At 38.1% G+C, this 24,484-nt stretch overlaps 1 protein-coding gene across 2 annotated transcripts; it reads right to left on the bottom strand.

Moving 5' to 3' along the window:
* Positions 1-671: 671 nt before the first annotated feature.
* Positions 672-22,978, bottom strand: tfr1b (transferrin receptor 1b). 2 transcript variants are annotated; one of them, XM_049564937.1, is made up of 19 exons: positions 22,863-22,978; positions 20,224-20,292; positions 19,559-19,760; positions 17,248-17,446; positions 14,156-14,293; positions 12,318-12,402; positions 12,056-12,178; positions 11,859-11,954; positions 11,582-11,721; positions 9,421-9,584; positions 9,194-9,313; positions 8,365-8,450; positions 8,217-8,280; positions 8,053-8,120; positions 7,900-7,964; positions 6,604-6,694; positions 5,770-5,997; positions 5,463-5,612; positions 672-4,648 (listed from the first exon to the last, which is right to left on the bottom strand). In XM_049564937.1, exons 2-19 carry the CDS (start codon positions 20,254-20,256, stop codon positions 4,436-4,438), a joined length of 2,265 nt encoding a protein of 754 aa, XP_049420894.1. In that variant the 5' UTR covers positions 20,257-20,292; positions 22,863-22,978; the 3' UTR covers positions 672-4,435. The 2 variants fall into 2 exon arrangements, with proteins under 2 accessions (XP_049420894.1, XP_049420895.1); XM_049564938.1 differs by having other exon boundaries at positions 20,224-20,261; positions 22,863-22,918.
* Between the last annotated feature and the right edge of the window lie 1,506 nt (positions 22,979-24,484).

Here is a 24,484-nt window from a genome sequence, read left to right as displayed (position 1 = left end):
CGTTTCTCGTCTAGACTTTTATATGATGAGTTTATGATACAATAGTTATAACTGTTAAAAGGATTGAAGGGAGAGCTGTAGTTTTTTTCTTCACTAAGTTATATGTGATTGTTAGTGTAATCACTATCATAAAACAAAAAAAAGAAATAAGCTGGTGATGCTTGTCACATTCTTTTCGGGGTTGGTTCTCACATGTAGCCTACTGTTCTTTGTTTTGTACTTTACAATGTTGAATACACAGGGTTTCTGATATTTTACATTTAGTGCAGCAAGTGATTAAGCCCAGTACTTGTGGACCAAAACAGAGCTACAAATGATCCACTGAAAATCTAGAAATTTCTGTATCTGGAATTGATGAGTGCAAATTGTGCTCTTATTTTGAAAAGCACAGCACCAGAAGCATAAAATGTGTTGCTTAAGTGAATAATGGCATACTCATGATTTGGCACCGTTGAAACATCTGCTTAAAGGTTCCGGCTGAATCAGTTTCTCATGAGTTTCCTGATTTTCTGAGCATTTAAAAGAGGAAGGATGCAGCTGTTGATTTTGCCTTTGAGAATTGCTGTAAGACAAAAATAAAAAAAAAAAAACAATGGAACTCACACACAGCAATGCTGAGAATCCTCTGCAGTGTCTGTAATTCACCATGACAGAAACTACCATCAGACAGATTTACTGGATGCTAAGCCAAAAGAGTTTATTACACTTTTCTGCTGGACATGAAGATCACAGAAATATGATTTCAGTAACAGGTTTTGAAACACTACAGTGAAGGTTAAACAGTGTGAGCGGAAAAGCCATTTCCTAACCACCAAGCATCCCCCCCTCAGGAAGAAGTAACCGTTCTTTTAATTCTTGTAACTGCTCATGGGAAAAGAAAAATGGACTACAACAGTTTAAAGCTCAACAGAAATGACACCAAGAAACAAAAAAAAAAAAAGATTCAAACATGTAATAAAATGAACTATTGCTCCAGTGCATGTTAAGATAAACAAAGGATTTCAATGTAGTTGTACATATAAATGGGTTTGAGTGGCTGATAATGTTCTTTTAACATGTTTGTACTCACTAATAAGTGTATTCAGATTCAACACGTTCCAGCTGCTTCTGTGAAATTCCTCTTTTTGCCGTTAGAGAGGCCTGACAATATTCTTTGAAACCCACTGACAAACTTTTGTAGGAAGAAAACAGTAAACTTAATATCTATCAGCAGCTCCGACAACAAACAAAATCTGGTTTTGAATCTAAAATAAAAACAGAACATATTGGCTGAACCCTAATAATATGAAAAGTTTGTAGTATGGTCCGTGTCTGCTGAGCTACACCTCATGAAAGCAATACAGTATGGTGCAGTTAAGAGGAAATATGTCACTGATATATGATATATGTCACTGATGCACATGCAAAGAGAGCTGTGGCTTGTGGCGTGGAATCATACAAAAGGTTCAGCATCTGTTGCAGCTTTTAGGTCACTAGCACAAAGAAACACATGAGGTTTCCAGGCCGACAGACCAGGTTTGTTACCAACTACAAAGAATACAGTGCATTTCAATATTCAGTGTTTGTGTATTGACCTGCTTGTTTGGTTGCAAAGCAAATCAAACATCTAACACAACTCTGCTGCAGGACGGTCGTAACGTGACGCAGAACTGTGAGCAAAAATGAACCCAAAAAAAAAAGAAAAAGCACACTCGCACATAATCCAAAATTAAAAGACAACACAAATAAATACATAAAGTATAAAACTCTGGGAAACACTGTCCCCGATAAGTTGTTCCACCCTTCAGTGAAATATGAGAGACACTGCTCTCGATAAATACACATGTAAAACTCACACACGATCACACACGCTGGTAGGCAAAATCTACCGTCACTGTTTTTCATTATGGGAGACACTGCTCCCGATAATGGGTTTTAAGTATGGAAGGCACTGCTCCCGATAACTTTATCGTATTAATAAGTGCTCCAAAGTTGACTGTGCAACATAAATGGTTTTCTTGCAAATTATGGAACCAATCAGCTCAGTTGTTGCAGTAAAAAAAAGGGGGAGGTTGATAATGTTTTGGCTTTCGTGCAATCTTTTTTTTTTTTTTTTTAAATTTAGCATTAATCAACAAGAATAAATAGTCTTAATTTATCTCTGGGCTTGTTGATACATAAATAATAATAATAATAATAATAATAATAATAATAATAATAATAACAACAACATCAAAATAATCCAGAGTAGAGCTGCAAACAATTAGTCGAATAGTCAATCAACACCTATTTTGCTAACGGATTAACTGTTTAAGTAAATTTTCATGCAAGAATTTTGCCTTTTTAATCATATTAAACTGTATATCTTTGGGTTTTGGACTGACTGAATAAAACATCCAAAGACATCACATTGGACTTTGAGCAACTGGGATGGATGTGTTTTTTTAAAACAATATTTTGACATTTTATAGACCAAACGATTCACTGATTAACAGGGTTCCCACACATTTTTGCCAATGAAATATCAATACTTTTTAAATAATATTTTACCCCATTTCCATGACTTCATTTCAGTAGTTTAAATGGGCAGGTCTATAGCAATACAGCCATTCATTATCAAACATGCATTTCCCAGGCATTTGCAGATGTGCAACAGCTAGCACGAACAAACTTTACTTGCTCATTAGACGTTCCCATTAGACCAGACCAGCACTTACGGGTTCTTCGCAAACATCAAGGCTGCACTGCTTTTGGGGGATAGAAAACTGAAGACTCTGATGATTAAGAAATTTAATGTGTGTTTGGATATACTTTTGACATGACTATATGCTTTTATTTATTGTTAAACAAACGTTTCATGGACATGTCCGATAATTATTTTACAACTTTGCCTGAACCTGAGCGTTTGGGGTACCTTAACATTGAAGCTGATTGCCATCATGTCCCGTCAGGCTTCCTCCGTCCAAGTGGATCAATGACCCAACACAGTGTGACACGATACCTATGATATCTGATTGACTCAACAGGTATCTTCGGGCCAATTGCTGTCTGTAAATAACGTGTTAACAGCCAACTGTTTCACCATAACAGACAGTTAGCTGGAGATGACACGCTGATGCTGCTGTAATGCAGCAGCCTCCCACTCAGGCTAATGATAGCTATCCATCAGTAGTAACAGTTACATGCATCATTTAGAGATTTACCACACTGACAGTGAGTATTTACAGATTTTAGGTGCTTCAGATCTCAGTGTGAAAGCTACAGACTACACAACAGCTTTCTGACATTTTCCTGTTTCTCTCCTGAGCAGCAAGTTTCTTTCCCCCAAAAGGGGGTGTGGCCTTAGTGATGACGCAGTGTTGGTCTGACGTATGTGTATCACGCGATACGAGTGACGTGTCAGTGGTCACACAGTGCAGAACTAGATATTTAAATTACTAATGCAAGAAACGTATTTGGAACGACGTTGGACATGTTTTGGGATTTTTATGAGCATATTTATAACAATACAAAACAATGTGTATTCAGACTTTTTCAAAACAGTTTTTCCAATTTCATAACTTCTCCTGGAATTCAATGACTGTGGGAACCCTGGATTGATCTAGAAAATAATCTGCTGATTAACTGATAATGAAAATAAATGTTGGTTGCAGCCCTAATCCAGAGTGTGTCATTTTCTCCCTGCTCTTAGCCAGATGAAGTCAAATACATCTGATGCTGTATCATCAGGAAAAACTCTTTTCTTTCCTTCATTTCTCCTTTTAAATGCATTTTAAATAAACATTTTTATGGCTATGTGAATAACCACTGATGTATACCACTTTCTCATGAAATCATTTTAGAAAAACCTCCACAGAAAGACGAAGAAATGAAGGCCATAATAACAACTAAATGTAACTTTATCAGGGGCTCCATTTTGTCAGCAACAGTTGAGGAGACATTTGTGTAGCAGATGCTGCCGGAGGATTCGACAGTATAACCGTCATAATTATGGAAGGCACTGCTTCCGATAACGTCATATAAAAAGACAAACAATATATTTATAGTGGGCACTGCCACTGATAAAAAAAACTTAAGTACAAATAAGGTTTCTCAGTGTTTTGATGGCGAGAGGTAACAGCAAAGATTTTGACTGGTTCTATGTGGAGCCAGGAGGAGAGGAGGCAGGTCTGTCAGTAGCTTTAATATTTCTTCAAGTATCTGATGATGGTTCACAGCTTTTAAGAATGTGATCTGTACTTTTCTGTCTCCTCCTGGACATTTGTGATGTTTGTAAGACTTTAATCCCCCCCCCATAAAACTGATAAGGATCCTGTTTTTAAAGGGTGAGGCTTAAACTTCTGATTGACAGCTTGTGCTTAAGTGCTGATATTGGAGCTCCTCCCTCTGCTCTACCTCAGATTTCATCTTGAACAACACACACACTCAACATCTCACAACTCTCTGCCCTCCTTCTTTAGATCGCTTCATCGATGTCCCAGATGTTTCCCACCATGGCGTGGGCACAGCCCTGCAGGTTCCAGGTGGCCAGGGCCAGCTGAGTGTGGAGATGATCCGGATCGGTGGCTGTGGCGATGGATGCCAAAGTGTGGGAGCCCTGACCCAGCAGGAGGTGACGGAAGGGAGTCTCAACGGGGGACACGTATGGAGAGAGGAGGCCGTGCTCAACCTGGAACAACATAAAAACGACTATAATACACCTTGCACTTCCATTTTTACTGATGTCTGACTGAGCTCAGGATCATACATGACACAAACAAAGAAATGTTTTAGGATGTTTTAAAATTTCATAAACCAATCAGAATCATTGAGGGCGGACTTTGATCATGCTAAACCAGCATTCTTTAAAGGGCACCTATTATGCCTTTCCTAGTATTCTGTCATATATACAATGTTAAAATGTCAGATGTTCATATCAAACATGGGCCAATTTTTAAACAATGAGGTAAATGTATGTAAAAAATAATCCTTGTGAGCAAAAACCTCAGGCTTCAGACTGTTCTGAACACTGTTCCAAATGTTTTTTCTACTTTTGTTTGTGTCTACTTGTGTTTTTGCAGAACATTATATGCTGTCACAATGAAGTTGACTTTTTGGATAAACAATGTCATCACTTCATCATTTGTAGAAATTTTGTCATAATTAATGTATGAATTCTTGAGTTCTGGCAAAAAAAAAAAACATGTTTTGTGACGTCACAGTGAGCTTTGACGAACAAATTTTTATCAGTTCATCATTAAGTCAAAGTGGACGTTTGTGCCAAAATTTGAGGAAACTTGCAATATTGCGTTTAAGAGAATGGGACTAACAAACAAACAAACCACCAAAATAAAAAATGCCTCGGGCGACGGCTTCGTTGGTCTGACTTCTGATTTAAATTGCAAATGTTGCCAATTTTGTTATATGCTAATAAATTCTGCCTTTAAAGACTGAATTCAATTAACATTTTAGATACAGCAGAGGTGTCACAGTGTGTGTCTTACACTCATGATCCTGTCGTTGAGGATGCGACAGGCCTCCTTGTCATTCAAGTCGGTGTTGATGATGTCATTCTTGATGCCGCTTGCAGCACGTTGGAAGGAGCCGCGTGCACGGTTCAGCCAGTTGGGATCGACTTCCTTCAGCTGACCAGACTGCAATACAAAAAGACCAATTAACATCAACATAAAGACAATACTATGAACAAACATTCTGGTCTTCACAGCTAGATTTCAACATAATCCATAGCGTCCTTCAGGAAAGGAACCAAACAACAGCATAAAAAGGTGTGAGACAGTCAGAGAGGCTGACCTGTGAGAGCTGACTGACGTGTTTGTAGACCTGGAACACAGCCTTGGTGAGGATGCCGCTGTATCGACCTATATCCAGGTTGAGCAGGTGATCGTGGACTAGCCGCATAGCCATCTGGCCGGCAAACTGTGCCGCCACGGCCACCATTTCACTGGTGCGCTGGTTTGTTTTGTAATTGAGGTGATCCATGTTGTCCAGGTTGGTGCCATAGTAATCATAGGTCAAATCCTTTGGACACATACACAAACATGATTAACATTAAAAAAGAAAAATAGCAAATGTCAGTGAACTGCAATCATACAACACAATTTTGTTTATTAGCCGGCTTTTCAGTAATCAAAAGGGCTTCAACTAACGATTATTTTCATTGTCAATTGATCTGTTAATTATTTTCTCCATTAATCAATTTGTCTTGTCTAAACATTGCCAGAAAATGAAAAAAAAAAAAAAGGTCAATCAGATTTCTAAAATCCAAGATGACGCCTTCAAATGTCTTGTTTTTGTCCACAACCCACAGGTATTCACTTTACTGCTACAGAGGAGTACAGACAGCAGAATATATTCACATTGAAGAAGCTGGAATCAAAATTAATATAAAAAAAATATATGAAATTAATTGGCCATTTAAGCTGAATAACAGAAACCGTGGCATTATGTTTGTTTAAAAATGACCGCCATTTAAAATCTCTACTACACCTACCATGTGATTATCTCTACTAACAGAAGGGTTGTGTACATGTAAACATTCCCATTAATATTTGTTGTGGGTAAATATGAACACAGATTATTGTCAACAGTAAATATCTGCTTTGTTTATTTAATATCAAGACTCACGTTGGGAGAGATGAAGTGGAAAGAGATGGAGGGAATTCCAGAGAAGGCCAGGAAGGGATAGGCGGGGTCGTCTATTGACATCGGCCTCAGTCTGCAGACACCATAATGTTAAGTTATTGTACCGCTAGGTCTAGCAGCTGCTCATTTCTACAGCAAAAGATTGTAGGCTGTAGTGCTGGGGATAAAACCTCAATATTTTTTTTCTTTCTACCTAAACGTGACTGTTGAACTGAGTGTGGCAAACTAGCAGAGAATGCCAGGTAAAATGTGTGACCCTGTTTACTTTCTCTTATATCAGATTGTTCTGATTTAAATCAATGTGCCAATTTTAGATTTCATTTTATTTAAGCAAAGCTCTTGTCTTTGTCAAATTAACATTTGATTGTTTTGGGGGGTTTTTCTGTTAAATAGAACAAAGGCTTTTACATATTGAAAAAAGTGTTTAAATTTTTCAAATTAAAAAGGCATCTGTATTAGTGTTTTCAAACAATATCCAAATGTACACTTCTGTGGCTTTCAAATTTATGTTGCTGTTAATAACAGTATTTGATGAGTTTCATTTCAAAAGAACATTAAAACTGTTCTGACAAAATTAGTGAAATAGTTACGAGGCCTGGATGACATCACAATATACCAGGGTACTCAGGAATCCCGACAGTATGATTTTCAGTATGGTCACAAATACAGACTCTCCTCTTTCTATTAAACTGATATGGAGATGCTTTATTGAAGTGCTGCATTGTAGTGCACAGCAAGTGCCACCAGGGGTCAGTCTCTACTGGTGGAACAGATCGCAGAGCCAACAGACCTGATGACTGTGACTGGTGGGGATAAGTAAAGAACTAGTAAAAGACCGCCAGCAATGGCAGAGAGAGACAGATGGGAAAAACATGTAAAGCCAGCATATTGTCACATCTAACGTAGTAACTTTAGGGTTATTTCAACCAAACCAGAGCTGGTGATTGTTGACACAGTGACTAAACAAGACGCTCTTGGCGAATGAAGTATGATTAAGTATGGAAAAACTAAGTTTGAAGTATGATTTTGAGTGAATTTTTTCATTTCTCAAACCAAAAATGCTCACATAGCTTGTAGAGCAAAGCAAACTTGCCGCTTGAGCACATCTCCCAGTTAAAACCACTGGGGAAATACCATTATATGCTGTATACCCTAGTGAAATATCAGGAAGGCATGCAAAAAGAAACAGCCCAAGCCTAATAGTTACAGCAGTCTACTTTATCTTCTGGCTGGCTGACTGACTGAAAACTTGTCCTTACATGCTGATTATCTACTTACGTTTTGGTCCAGCTGGTTTTTCCCACCATATCGTACACAGTGCCAGTACCAACTGGACTCTTCACCTGCATGGACAAAGCTTAGTTAATACAGACACGACTGGTTTGACTGGTTTGTATAAAACTGGATCAGCATCGGGTGGGATGTTGTTACCTCTTTCATCGTGCTCTCAATGAGACTGTAGAGCAGCGGACTAGCTGAAGCCATAAAGCTTCCTCGACCTTATGAAGAGATACACTCAGTCAGCTTACAATCACTAAAAAAAAAAAAAAAAAACTTAAAATTTAAGACGTACTGCGGGTGTGTGTTGTACTTACCCAGGACCAATCCATCCAGGTTTATGTAGGTGATAACACGTTTGTCAATATTAGACATATAACCCTAAAAACAAACACGGACATACTGAAGAACATAACATACAGCTCTCTTTTTAATACGTCTAGATCAAAGTAATTTAGTTCTTACCTCCAACCACTCGGTGGCGCCAACACTTCCATACTCTCCAGCGCTCCAGCTTGCAAACACCAGGCTTCTCCTGGGCCTGAACCCATCTGAGGAAAGACAAAACACACAAATGAGAACACTGTGATGATGAAACTTCATTTATACTTCTGCATTGAGGAGTTACAACATGGCTCTGAGGTTAAACTGTAGCTGATGTGTTCCTCTTTCAAAACGTTACTACTCGTCAAAGCTACGGCAGCTACTAAGATACCACCAGAATTGTCATTGGTCAGCATTTGTTGTTTGGGGTTTTTTTCTCCTGCAAGTTTCTGATATCAGTGGAGATTATTGAGTGAAAAAAACTTGCAAGTATTTACAATATTTCAAGGTCAGGTGAACACATGAAGACTAAATATTCCTTAATACAGGCTATTAAAATCCTACGATCCTTTTCTAACATGCTTCAAGTGTAAGTGATGGTATTAAAAATATCTATCCAAGGTTAGTCAGCTCGTTATAAAACTCCCTCTTTTGTTTTCCTAGACAGAGTTTTGGCACTGCGGTGGGGGGATAGTAACAGAGAGAGGAAGTTTTGTACTAAAAAGGAAATCATTTGAAAGATATCAACTTGATTTGACTGACTCAGACTGCTAAAGACTTAATCAATCATAAATCAAATACAATAATACAATAGCTTTTCCCTGGACAGTTGCTACAAACTACAACGGTGAAGAACACACAATGTCTTTGGTTTTAGCTCTTAACGAAGGAAAAATGGAGTCACGTCCCTGTTAATCACTGCTTATCTATTTTGTATTGTGTCTTGTAAACAATGTGTTGTACTTGTCACCTTTCTCCACCATCTCGTGAAAAGCCCTGGCCAGCTCAATCAGCACGGAGGTCCCAACGGTGGCTTTGGCGTAACCTTTACCCCAGGCGTCTCTCTGAGCTCCCAGTACAAGGTAGCGATCTGCAGATTCACAAACAGACACAAAACTTTCTTAGATGTACAGTGATATTAAAAATAATCAAAACAAATAATCCCACTGTGGATGATTAGAGGGGAGAAAAAGGTACCAGGATCAGTGAATCCTTTGATGACTCCAAACACATTGTGGATCTCCCTGTTGACCAGCACGTTGTTCACCTCAACAGAGATGTTCTTGCTGCCTCCCAGTCTGTAATCCACTGACAGGAGGCCGCCTTTAAATTTGTCACCAGCTTCAGGACCTCCGATGTTCCTAGAGAAGATGGAGAATTCAATGCAGTTTCAACCATCATTTAGCAACTTTATTTATACAAATTTATTTAAGACGGAAAAGGAAAACCACCAGAAAAACAGACATAGCTGTGCCCATAGTTGAGTCTTTGGAGTGAAAAATATTACAAAGGAAAACTTTACCAAAACAAACGGGTATAATCACGTGGAAATTAGAATCCTCATGTTTTCGTCACCTTAGAATGAGCCGTTTATGTCTAAATAGGGAGTATGTTTTTACCAGTTTAATCACCTGGTCCATTTATTTTGAAAAGGATGACACCTCTGTGGATAAATCGGCTCTAGGTTAAGGTTAAAACCTGCTAAACAATGAACACTGACAGACTTCTAACTAGGAAAAGTTTTAGCAGGTTGCAGTCTGCAATCCTCACCACTAGATGGCAATAAATCCCCCTGAATCTCACATGCCGTTCATTTAAGAGATAAATTAGAACTGATATACTCACATTTCTTTTTAAAAACACTGACTACTAGGGCTGCACGATATTGGAAAAAACTTTTTTTTTTTGCAATATATATTGCAATATTAAAAAATACAAGAATTTTCACCAGATGACTTAAACTAAGAAAATTTTAAAAATAGTGGCTTTTACTCACCAACTGCAGAGGCTACCAGCTTCATTTGAAACAGACTACATTATAAACGAACTGTTATTTATTAATCCCTCTGTATCTTTATATTTTTACTCTTTATTCTCTCCCGTTGCCTTGATAAAGTTAACGCATGGCGCCGTCATTTCAAACTCAACACTTCCTGAACTTGTTTCAAATTAAAAGCCCCTTATAACCTCTGCTGAGAGAATACCTCCATTTTCTAAATAGGCTTTTATTGTGAAACATTTGTAGGAACTTGTTGTGGAGGATTCAGTGACTTGTATGTTTGTGTACGGTACTTCAAATGTAGCTCCTGCCATCTGCTGATGCTTTTTAGGTGATTAGGTGAGTGGAGCAAAGAGCATCTTCAGAGCTGCTTTTCTGAAGCAAAACAAAAGTTTACATGTTCTAAAAAAGAGAAAACATCGCATGTCCTGTCATCGCATGCGTGATGGCGATGTTCAAACAATATATCGTGCAGCCCTACTGACTACCGTACATCTTCAACCAATCTCCAGATTCCTATGTTCTAGACGTCCTGTGTTTAACCAACTCGTGAAATGCTGTTCCAACTTACACCAGCCCTATACCAAACAACTTTCAAAGTGATTTTACTATGTTGGAATAAAATCACAAGAGTTTTGCTACAGTTGGTGCACGCTCCCATGATCTCAATAATTTGGTGTAAGATGATCATAAAACTCAGTAGTCTGAGCAGCGTTTTTCTCGTCTTGATGTTTCAATAAAATCAAACAGGATTCACTTTGTTGTAAACTTTTAGTCCTGGCTCATCCAAACACTGAAGATCGATGACATAAATTGTCAACAATCAATAGGTGAGCCTCCTCTAGCATCAAACAAGAAGCAGCACACCGGGTAAAGAGTAAAAATGGAAGGGACTCTGGGGATGAGCTAGAACGTGAACAGGTTCTACATCCTCTGGAAAAAAAAACAAGAAACTGGTGGAGTTGTGGACCAACCAGCAATCATTTTAGTGAGAAGTCTTAATTTTCGAAATGGTTCACCTCTCATTCTCATGGTCTCCTCCCACACATACCACATAACACAGCTAACCAATGGAGGGTGGTGGCCAAGTAAGGGGACAAAATCCAAAATGTAAAGTTTGCACACAAATATGTAGGGAATTGTTAATATGTCATATTTCTTAAAGGGAGTTTGGCATGACATTTTCCACCCGGAGCAGGATGGGAAATAATCTCCAAGGAAATCTAGATGTTTTCTTGCAAACAGTGACCCTGCAAGATCCCCAGTCTTCGCAAGAGGGTATCAAACTTAAGTCTTTTACAGTATTTTCAGAGTCCTCTAGTTTATGGCAGACATTAGTGTGTGTATTTGTGTCCTCACTTTAGAAGAGCTGAAGCCATGTTGGCAGTGATAGTCTGTGCTGGGATTTTTGGGAGTCCGGACGATTTCGTTGGAGGGAACTGGGTGTGGTTGAAGGAGGGGAATCCAGGGGTGTAGGGGTCGCCTGAACCCAAATGGACCTGAATGTGGACACACACGAAATCAAGACACATTATGATGCTATAATAAGTGGTTTCAAAGTGAGACTTCACCGGCTACTTGATTCATCGGCGTTTAACAACACGCTGCAAAAGTAATATAAATATAACAAACTTACATGCCCATAGAGTGCTGTGTCTGCAACATAGTCGAAATCTTGACGGTCAGGGTAGATTAAAACAGCAACAGCACCCTTCTTGGCAGCATTATTCACCTGGAGAGACACAATCAAAGACAAGACAAGCTCTTAGTGAAATTCCTGAAAAACTCAAGTGCTGCATATGAGGCACATGAAGGCGTCAAATCAGTCGTCACCTGCTCTGCAAAAGTGATGTTTCCAGCTCGGAGCAGCAACACACTATCTTTCATCTCAATGTCCATCTTTTGCAGATCATCTAGATCCTCCTGACGGCCGTAGTTGCCATACACCAGCTTACCCTGTGAACATAAGTCAGACAGGCCACTACATTAAACAGCTGAAAGCAACAAATCTCAGTTTACTGGGCTTTAAAGACTTTGAATTAAAGTAAACTTTAACAAACTTTTTAGTCATGCAAGTGTGACTGTATCAACTCACCTCAACTTTCCCAGTAGCACTGTAGGCCAGATACCCTTTAGGCGCGAAGTTATCTGAACCAAAAACGACCCGGTTTGGACGCTTGCTGCAGGTAAAGACAAAAACTTGTTATAGTTTTATTTGTTGCTGGGGTTTTTTGCAACACTGTTTTCTGAGATAGTTGCTATGAAAGCTCTGAAATACATTTCCTGAAGCAGAACTTCTGAGCGAGTGCAAGCGCACACTATTGGAAGCTTCTTTATAAACGTAACTCAAATTAATTTAGCTTACATATTAAAGCGTCTGTAATTTGTGCTTTAGATTATATATTAAATACATGCATCACAAAGCATGAATGATTTATGACAAAAAATGTGTGATACATAAAAGATTCATGTGTAGAGGGAAGCCTTTGATATTTCATGTTCCTGGGTTTAAGCAAGACTAAGAAGGTAAATTTAATTTAGCTGCAGTCGAGACACTGCAAACTGCTTTTGCACCATGTTCAGCCTTGTGGTGAAGCACCAACGACACAAGCTGATAAACTCTTTTCTACCTCAAGACGCACCCAGAGAATGGCTAAACATGTGGACAACAAACAAGATAAATCACCATGACAGAGACTGTTGTGTCAAGATCTAATGCACATGCTGAAAGAGCCATGGTGAGTTATATTAAATACTGTTAAGTGGTAACATAAGTGTAGCATAAATCATGAACCAAACAGTGTAGTTTTATTCTCACTGGAGCAAACTGCCTTTGATTTTGAATAAATAAAAGTGCCAGCTATTTTTTGCAATTTCTGTGCAAAAGACACCTAAAAATATTGCAACGTGTATTGCAGGGTTTTTTTTAAAAAAAAAAGCTGCCGAGAAATCAGACATTTTAGGCCTCTACAGTCCGAAAAAAAAAAAAAAAAAAAAAAAAAGCTCACGAAAAAAGAAAAATTTGCAAGATGGATTTTAAGATAATGTTAGCCTTCAAATGCTTTTGGTAAACGAGGTCCTGGTCCATAAATTCCCAATATTCTTCTAATTATTTCCTAGGAAATATCCTGGAAAGAATTATCTGGTTCACTTACAGTCAGGTAAATATTTGTTTACTATTTAGTGGAAACTTTATTCTGATTTCTTGATGTTGATTGATTGGTTTGTTCTCATTTGTTATTTATACTTTACGCTAATGTCTCTGTGTCTATAGTTATGCCTATCCTTGCGTCTATAGTCTATGCCTATTCTTGCGTCTATAGTCTATGCCTATCCTTGCGTCTATAGTCTATGCCTATTCTTGCGTCTATAGTCTATGCCTATTCTTGCGTCTATAGTTATGCCTATCCTTGCAGTCAATAGCAAATTAAATAGTAATTTTATAGAAAATGTCTGAGGAAATTGTTAGAAAATGACAGACTTGTAAAATAACTCATTGTAGATCCTGTCTTTTACAATCAGAGGATAACAGGACAGCACCATCAACAACAGTCATACCAACTAATAAACTCAGGGCCAAAACCTACTGGAAACAGTGTGACAAAAGCTCACGTGACTGTGCGATTATTAATCGAGATATGAGAAATGAAACTGAAAAAAAATAAATAAATTTCCACCGATGAACAAATAAACCACCTAATCAGCAAATCATGAATATGCATAAACCCTCCCACTGACTTTGAATTACAGCGCCTCCAACAGGCCAAAAAAAACAAAAAAAAACCCCAAAAAAAACAATTAATCTTAAAACTTAGGATGGTGATTTATATTTCATATCCAAATGCCAAATCTTGACAGTTTTAAAGACGTATTCCTCAAATGAAATAATCAAGCCTAGTTAATGTAGCAGTAGAGATAATGTGTTGCATCGACCTGTCTGGTGTCTGCAGCTGAACGTAGTGGATGTCAGTCCAGGGATCCATCTCCAGTTTCTGGAATTCGTCAAAGATGCGGTTTCCCAGACTCGTATCTCCATCACTTCCTGCAAAACGGCTGGGATGATCAAAGTCACTGCAGGAAGAAACAAAATGTCCATTTAGTTGTCTGAAATGACTCACTCATGCACACATCAAACACTTTTGAAGAAAAACTCAGCGAAATCATAACGCATGCAGGGCTTTATTTTAAAGGTCAGTATGTTTATGTATATGCACGTTATGAGAAACTCCGTTTCAAAATGACACACACCTCCCACACTGCTGAACTAATTTCCAGGAAATTTTAGGTGTTTTTGGACCAAACCGTTCTGGGGACTTCCTGAGAGAAACTTCTCACTGGAGAGCTCCTCCAAAAACAACATACTGTCCTTCCTTCAATGGCTTTTTTATCATTTGCTTTTGCACCACCAGCAAAATTGCAGTGTATTTTCCCAGTCTTATATGTGCTCAGTAAAGCCTGGACTTCACTGTCGGGCCTTTAGTCCGTTTTATTTCATTCATTTTTTTCACTATGAGCTGTTGTTTGTGTTTTGTGTTGTCTGTTGTTTACACAGCTGACAGCTTTGTAAAAATGGTGGTAGCTGGTGCTCCCCTGGATCGTGTGTTTGACCAATCACTGGACATCTAATCACTCAAGTTTCCTGTTTTGCTGGGAGAGTACCTACATGTGTTCTGAAATGAAAGTGAAATGAAAGGAGCTGAAAAGTCCCTGAAAACAGCCCTCGCAGAGCGTGATTGTTCGTAGCTCTTAGTTCTTGTAAAAATGGGGGTTTTCAAAACTCTGCTTTTGGAAGTAAAAAAAAGTTCCTGCTGTACAAAATTGTCTATTGTTACTTTCCAACTTGAATGTGCAGAACCATAGACAACCTTTCCTGTGATCCATCTGCAGACTGCTTGGTGGCAAAGCATGTTTTAAAAAGTCTTATGAGCCTGAGAGGAAACACACTTCTAATTGTTTTTTTCTATCAAACAGTGACAGTGTGTGACTTCCCATTTGTGGTGGCACACAAGGCTCAGGCAATAATACAAGATTATCATTCAACACGATATTGGTTGGCCACGATAATGGTCCTCACATGTCTACGATAACAGAATATGATGATGCAACGTCTGTTGTGAATTTGGCACTATATTCAGTCCCTTTCAGGTTTCACTTGTTTTCTCCAAGCTTCACAGCACTGTTGAAGTGTATCAAGAAAAAGTACCAAGCTAGCACACATCAGACGGTGTATGAATTACCCACGTAGCCCTAACTCAAGCAGGAAAGACGTCTGTTCTCTTTGGCAAAAAGAATACAAGTGCGTGTATTTGTTGACTCTCCAATGTGCGATTAACAAGTCAGGACTAAGGATGGAAACACCACAAATCTCCACTCCCATCTTAAAACTCACTATCCAACAAAATACACAAGTCTGCCACCAACTCCAGCCACAATCAAGAGCTGGTTAATTACTTCTAATCAACCTTTAATCAAGAGGGCTTCTGCAAAGGCAACAAAATATAAATATAACAGTCACAGTGGCAAGACTGTACGAGGGTAGTTATGCTTGTTATTGAAAACCTATCTGAGCTCAGCTCAAGGCTGGCCAAGACCTGGATGGTACTATTTTCCAAGACAAGGAGCCTGTACTTATTTTGATATATATATTTGTATTAAGGCAGGGCGGGTAGGCACACCAACATTTACAGACATTTGGCTGGCGCTACACCACCGTGCAAGTTTAAGAAACAGTCTCATGCCATCAGTATAGGCCACATTAAGTCTCTGCATGTTGTGCTAAAAAGAGCAATCTTCATATCAACTGAACACATGCAGAATTTGCGCGTACAACTTGTAACACTGTCTGTGGACATCATTAACATCAGATAAATCATTGACACTTCTTCTTTACTTCTGACAATCATGATGTTGCTCTTATTGGCATTATATTTGATGTCAAAATCAGCACTGTAGTTTAAGCAAATCTTCAAAAGCTGTTGTGGGCCAGATTGCCAAATCATCTGCATACATAACATGACTTATTAAAATATTGCAGACCACACACCCTGCATTACATGCACTTAACTGCTGTGGCAAGTCATCCATGTACACATTAAAAAGAAAAGGAGACAAAATGGCGCCTGTGTCTCCAGTCCACAGATACTTAAATTTAAGTGTGTGTCTCTCAAGCAATATTGTCTGTAAGGGAACTTACTGTCACCTAAACCTATTGCATAAATAAAGAGACCAATTAAATGTCATAAAAACACAAACACCCAGAAGAGATAAATTACTGAGCAGACATTTCTCCTCTCTGTGCTGAAACTGATTATTAAAGTGGGTATGAGTGCTCTTCTCAGCCAGAACATCCTGTACTGACAGTTTTAGGGTTTTTTTTGTAAATGTGAAATGATGGTGGTGTACTCTTGCTAACCACCTTATTTAAGATGTTTCACTCATGTACGAGCTTTGCTGCATTTTGCAGAGAGAGATATTCACATCATAAATCGTCTTGAAGCCTCCAAGTCTAAGATTTTACCTATGTGACCATAATGCCCAGCTCTGGCTTAAAGCTGAAATTATAGAGAGATAAATATCTGCTACTGTAAGTCTGAACCATGCAATTTAATTTCAAACATGTCTGATATTTGAGAGAACTCTCGCTCGGCTGTGGGTGCTTCTTTGGGTCAGAATCTGCGTCATCCATTAGTCATAAAACTTGGTGAATATTATCCTTACATAATAACACTCTTTGTAACCTTCCTCTGTCTCGTTTGTATTCTCTGGCTGTCTGTAGCGTAGTACTCTAAAAATAAAATGTTCTCTGATCCCTCTCACCCAGTTCATTCAGATAACATTAGATTTACTTTGGGAGGACTATTCTTATTCTTTCACACTGGGATTATTTACACATTGATGGACTGGCAGGAGGTTTATTAGGTTGCTGGGTGTTTGTATGGTAAGGTGTATTACCTTATGGCTTCACCTTCTGTATGACAGTATAAAATTGAGTGCAGTTTAAAAAGGTGTGCACATGAACAGTGTACCTCAGAGTTTTTTTGAAGGCCTTGCTGGTGAGTTTCTGCGCGAGGAGCTGGGTGACATCCTTCCAGTCCATCTGTGCATCTGGAGCTGGTGCAACAACAGCTGACATCGTGTCCTGCGGATCTTCTGTTTCCAGCTCTGTGTCACACGTTACCTGCTCCACCCGAGTCCCATGATGGCTGAGGTAACCGAGCACGTAGCCTGGAGGACAAACAACATGAAGACACAGAAACTGGTAAAAAAAAATAAATAAATAAATAAAAAAATAAAAGGTATAAAATAAAAGTTTTCGAGCAGCATGCTAGCTGTACTGGTAAACACATTAAGACTAGATATTAGACTAGATAGTGGACCGCATCACCCAAGGTCTTAAACCTTTGCACTGGTTTCCTTAGAAACAATCCGAGAATACTCTCAGAGCTCATACCTTTACCTAATATATCTCCTACCTCTTTGTCTCTTTGACATTTTCTCATCTGCTTAAGACACTCTTAAGTCCTTGAAAGTCCTCCTCCCATGTCCTAACAGTTTTCCACCTTAGGAGCTCTCTTAAGGGCTAAGATGCTGTGTGAATAACTTTCAACCTTTATCAAGTGTTTATTTTGGTGTTTATCTTTATCTAGTGTTTACTGGGAGGGGAAATCCTCTGGAAACATCATAATTCTAAGAATTTTCTTAGACTTTCGAAACTAGCAGGAACTCTTTGTACTAGATATCTTTGTGAATACAGCCCCAGGGTTCCGCAGATTACCCAGAAATTATTAATCTTAATTTAAAACCATGGTTCTCAGACTATTCTGGTTGTGACAACATTATCCGTCAGGACATGTTATTGTGTTATTGGTCCAGTAGAGTGATGACAAGCTTTAATTGAGGCACGAGCCCCTTTTACACTACCAGATTTTCCGCGAATGTTGGGCCATTTTGCCGGCAAGCTGCAAGCGTTTAGACAGAGGCGGAATGGTGAGTTGATCTGAGGTGCCCAATTTTCTGCCTCATAGGGTAGTCATATTGGCAGAACCCTTTCAGTTTAAACAGACCGAGGTGGCCTTCTGCAACAGGAGGGGCTGTTGGCAAACAGCTAGTAGCAAGAGGGAAACGCAAACCTGACAGACACTACAGTAAAGATGAGCAACTTGTCCTCGCAAACGAAGAGGCCATTAACCATCAAATGACGGGGACGGTGAAGAACGGGCCGACTTATGAGAGAATCACCGAAGGACTGACTAGCCGCAGCTTCCCTCCCATGTCACTGTTTAAGTCACACACTGAACTACACGTTTTGTTACTTGCTCACGCCCCCATTGCCCCGAAAAAGGCGCATTCTGTATAAACAAAAGTAGGTAGGAGGCATTTTGCCGCAATCCCCAATTTTGGCTTTATACTGCCAATGCTGAAAAAAGACTGATTGGGCTTTCCTGCAAATTTGCACAATTCCTATCTAAAAAGGGCTATAGACACAGAGGCATTCAAATTATCTTACACTTTGTCTCTAAATTTACAGCTAAATAAGGTGCAACTTCCTCTTCATGTTCATGGTTCACGGAATAAATCTTTTATGAGCAATAGTGGTCTAAAATTGAGTCCAGTTACCAAGACTGGTTTTAAATGATGATTTATTTGCAATAATTCCTCCAAGGTTTCTCATTTGTTTGGTAAAACCTGTAGTCATTGTGATAATTGTTTTTTTTTTTTTTTAAAGCAAACATTAAATTGTTTTGTCTTCTTTAATAGTAAAGTAAATATTTTTGGGTTTGGATGGTCGGGGGAAACAAGACATTTGTAAACAGTAACTTGGAATCAGAAAAACTGTTAAGGGCATTTTCAGCTATATTCTGATAGTTCATAGATTTAACGCATCCAAAATATAAAATGGCAGATTAGTCAAAAGAGATGATCCTTAGTTTCAGCTCAAATATTGAAGCATTTAGGAAACAGACAAAAAAAGATAGCATGTTGACATAAAAACAACTTCAGAGATACAGGGTTACCACACCTTGGTTAATAACAAATTCAGTGACTTTTCAAGGACCTGCACAGCATGGGTCATGGTTATTTACTGTGGAAACACTCAGTGTCCTTTAAAATGACAACAAGCAGGCTTTACACAAACTCACTGCCAATTAAAAAGACCGTATGTATTAATGTTAAGCTAATAAAAAGCATCAAACAAACTTTCTATTCTTGCACAAAATATATAAATTCAAGCATTTTCATGACACATTTCTACTTATGTCTACTTTCAAAAACTCAAATTCAGAAACTTTCCAGGATTTCAAGGATCCTTGGATGACAAGGACAAGGGGGGCCTACCGGTGACAAATATCAGCACAGTCCCCAGGGCCAGGTAACAAACTATCCTCCGGCTGTTATGCGGAGGTGCTGGCCTGAAGCTGGGAGATCCCCCTGCCTGGTCCTCCACCTCTGTGGCATCATCTGACAGTTTGACTTCAACGTGTCTTTCTCCATCCTCCGCCGGCTGCAGAGTAAACCTGCTGTAGCGCTCACTTTTAGTCTAGAGAGGAAGATAAGATGAAAGAGAAAATTATGAGCGCAATGTGTTCCTGATCCCGCAGCTGCACAGGAGGACGGGTGGCCAAGTGGTAACAAAGGTCTAATTATTAAAAACTGGTTGACAATTGCTGTGTTATGAACAATGCATTGCATTTTGGGTCCTCAGTAGCCTGTATTTACTCTGTGTTTTATGGTCTTTTCTTTGATTTTCTTTTTATGCTTTGTTTTAATTGTTATGTTGCCTTTGTTTTTACCGATTTACATGTTTTATCAATTGATTATTTTATTGTATTTTGTGGAGCACTTTGTGAATTTTTTTGTCTGTTTAAGGTGCTATATAAAAAAACAACATTCATTGTTATTATTATCTATTATATTATCATCTATGTAACCGGTTTACTTTAGATACAAAAATAATACAAACATTCAACAAAAAAAACTTTATATAAGTAACACACACTCACCACGCTGTTAAACGCAGCCCTCACTCGATCCATTGTTACTGTTGTTCCAAAGACAGACAGTGGGAGAAGCTGAGTGTGTGAGTGGCAAATTAGGAACGCAGATGCAGAGACAAAAGAAAAAAGGGAGGGAGGGGCGGGGAAAGGAGGGGACGTGAGGTGAGGCAGATTCCAAGTCAGATGAACATTGAAGGTTACAGCAGGTCATGGACAGTGTTTTCCCTGTAAACAGGCTGGCTGTTGTTCACAGACACATCCCGAGGACACACAGCATCACAAATATGATTTTATACACAGTATTAAGTCTGTTTCTTGCCTATTATTTTCTGTCACAGCTATATAAGATATAATATGTTGCTGCAGGTCAACATCATTTCAGGCTCTTGTTAACTGATCTGGATCTTTGTCATTTGTCTAATGAATAGTTGGGGAATCAGATGAACACTGTATTGATTGCCCTTTCTGTCTCAATGCAAAATTGTTAATGTCACGACATCCGAGAACTGGTTTGACCTTCACTTTACACACATACTTGCAAAACACGAGACAGATACTACACAGAAAACAGACCTCCAGGAATTGTTTCCACATCACTACAGCGATACTTTTGTTTCTCTTACAAACATGTCAGACACAGACTACACCGAGGCGTCAGTCAGCGCTTAAGTGTTATTCAAACTGACACTTCCTCCTGTGCTTTCAGGTAGGTCTTCTTCCTTACACGAAGGAACTGTCGCAACATGAACCAAGCTTACCGGTTAAATCACACCACATCCTCATTACTGAGTTGAAGCAGGAAATGGCTACTGCTATTGTGAAGATAACATTCAGTGTATGCATGTTTCGTGTAATCATTTACTGATGGAAACATAAAAATGGCAGAAGGGGCTCGGGCTGTACATACGGCCAAGTGCAATGTCTAAATTGCAGGAGCTGCAGTTTTTTAATAAAAAGGTAAAATGTGTCACAGCATACCACTGATAAAGTATTGTGGTGCTATAGAGGTGTCCCTGTCTATAAATCATATTTCAGATGTAAGGGAAGGGAGGCATTATTAGTATCATTTTTTCATATTTCTCCCAGAGTAAATAATTTGCAAAAAATTACCACTCTCACTTAAAACGCAGCTCATGTCACAATATCTGTCAAAATAATTGCAATTATTTATTTTTGCGTACGTGCAGCCCTTCATGGGCTTGTGTCCATATTGACACAGACACGAAAACCACAACTGAAAGGACATCACCAGAGCCAGATAAGCTCAGTAATGGCTTTAACAAGACTCAAGGGAATGTTGTTGGGCGGCCTGCTCCACAGGATCTGAGCACTTCCTTGTCGATGTTATCTCTACGGCAGCCTACAAATGTATTCAATTGATCATATCCTCAAAAAATGTCAGGAAATAGTTTAAAATGTCCATAACAATTTCCAAGAGCCCAAAGAGACATCTTCAGACATCTAATTTTGTCCTGTCCTGAGTATGTTCTCTTCAGAATGATATAAGACACAAAAAAGCAGCAAATTATCAGATTCTGAGAAGTGAGAATGTGCAAATATTTTTGACTGATGATTGCTCAGTTGATCATGAATCAAAACATGTTATTTTTTGTCTAATTATTTAATGGTCATCTTGTTAAAGCCGTGTTCAAGTTTCCCTTTCAACTGTGGAATGTCCCACTCAGTGCATGTCTGAAACACAACTAAAATAAAAGTTTTCATATCTGATTAATCTTTGTCCAGATAAATTGGTCAGTCATTTCTTTTATTAAAACAGAACATGGTGGAAAATACCTGTAATAAATTGATATAGCCAAATATGGCAATAGATCATAAACAGTGAAAAAGTTTATTGTCATATAAAATAAAGGAAAATCAGCAAAATATCACATTTTAGATGCAGCAATGTCCTTGATTGTTAATTAATTATCTGCCAATTAATCAGCTCATCCTGCCAGCTCCAGACACAACGTTTCAATAAGCATATTTTAGAAAAACATTCATATTGCATGGTTTTCTTTATATATTATTATTACTTTAACTCTCAATTATATCTAGTGAACACCTACTCACTCATTAGCTTATGAACATAACCTACTAGTATTCAAATCAAATGAAAATACAGTGTACTAGTGCAAACAGACAGTACAGAAACCGTTGAGGAGTGGCCACATAAGGTTGCATCATGCCATGCCTCCACATGTCAACTCTTCCTCTATAAGGAAGGTTTTCATCTGGACACATTTAGACATTTTCCATGTCTCACCGCATCTTAATTTTTATTTTCACAGGAGATAATTTAGTGTTTTTTTGGTGTTGCAAGAATATTTCTCCATACTTCCTTGTCACGCTTGCATAACAAAGAAAAACAAAAAACAAGGCTTTCATATTAAAGACAATACATTTTTCTGGATTATTAACTGTAGACTGACATGAATTTACAAAAGAAGCATTAAGTAACATGTAGAGAGCACAGGTGACATTTGTAGCATCATTTGTGAGTAAGCTAGTTAGCTGCATGTTTCGTGTCCTCCCTATCTTGTCAGTTGAGGAGAAGCGTCAAGTGAAAGGCACTGCAGGTCAACAACTAGCTTACTATATGTGTAATAAATGAATAAAATGTCTGTTAATGTCAGTAATCTCACCTTATCACCGCTGAGACTACCCGCGTCTTCTTGCCGGAGCGCTGCTCAGCCGTGTCCTTATAGGGTCGTGCCACTTCCGCGTTACGTCATCTCCCAAAGAGTCACGTACACATCCTTAAAGGTGAAAGAACAATGACTCAAGCACTGCAATATTGATGCTCTTGTACATTACCTACATTTAATGACACTTTTTAAGTCCACTCTACAGGATTCAGAGATAAATGTTGTGCTTTTTACTTCACTACATTCGTTTTAGACCTGAAAATTATTCGCAGAATAAGATTGTACATTTAAATGTTATGGTATTTTATTAAATATGAAGTGCTGAGTGCACAAACCTGCTTACCCCCTTGTCCATAAAGCCTCATTTTGCTCCAGATGTTTGCTGGTGCATGTAAGAATATTCCAGAATGTTTTTAATTAAGTTTAATTTTTCATCCTTTTAGTGCAACAACTTGGAAGGCAGATGCTTATTTCCAGAGCATTTTTCACTATTGATTTATACAAAAAACAAAACACCCTTATTACTATTTTAGAAATTTAGCCTTGTGTATGTAATAACCTATAAAACACCATCAAAATACACCTTTTTTCTTTTTCTTTTTTCTTTTTTTTTAGTAAGCCTCCTTTTACTTCAATATTTGAAGTATATTTTCCCATAAGTCAGATTTTAAATGCAGGACTTTTACTTATAATAAAATGTTTTTATAATGTGGTATTACTACACATACATTCCTTCCTAGAGCATTTTTAACTGCTTGACATAACAACAAAAAATAGAAAATTAGACTAATGTATATAATATAAAACAGCATCAAATACACAATAATAATAATAATATTGATAATAATAATGCATTGGATTTATATAGTGCTTTTCAGGATACTCAAAGATGCTTTACAGGGAGCAACAACAGCAATAAAAAAAATTTAAAAATCCAAATTTAAAAACTTAAAAAACTTAAAAAATTTATAAAAATTTTATTTTGAAACTTTAAGTATATTTTCCTGATACTTTCAGTTGTGTATGCAAGATTTTCAATGCAGGACTTTTACTTGCAATGAAGTGTTTTTATCTTGTGGTATTACTACGTTTACTTGCTCTGAATACTTCTTCACCACTGCTTATTCCCTATTAACTGGACCAGCAGTGCTGCAAAGTCACTTACATTTATTTAAATAGTGTTTTTTAAGAGCAACTTAAAGCCAGCTTGAGAATCTGTGTTTCATTGCCAAGTATTTTTCCTTTAAAATTCAATGTTGTACTACATGTTTTATTATTTACTTGCTATGTAAAATGTAATAGTACAAGATGTGTTTATTCTCGCTGCTTTCATGTAGTGAGGGGAATACATGGATTACTCCTGTAAACCAACGCATATGAATGACACAACAAAGACACTGCAGTGGCACCACCGCTGCACAGAGATTACTCTGTGGTTTTAAACAGATATGACGTTGACATATTTTTAAGGGCGTGATTCATTTTTGCTGCTCCACTGACACGGAACTGCCTAAACAAGGGATTTAGTACTACTAGGAAAAGCACACCTTAAAGCTGACAACACTGAACTTTGATTCTTTTGGATAAAGTGTTTTTTAAGTATCTTAATGTAAAATCAT

The sequence above is a fragment of the Epinephelus fuscoguttatus genome, linkage group LG21 (genome assembly GCF_011397635.1).
Source record: "Epinephelus fuscoguttatus linkage group LG21, E.fuscoguttatus.final_Chr_v1".
Taxonomy (NCBI): domain Eukaryota; kingdom Metazoa; phylum Chordata; class Actinopteri; order Perciformes; family Serranidae; genus Epinephelus; species Epinephelus fuscoguttatus.
The sequence above is the reverse complement of the archived record's forward strand: the minus strand, read 5'-3'. Positions and strand labels throughout refer to the sequence as shown.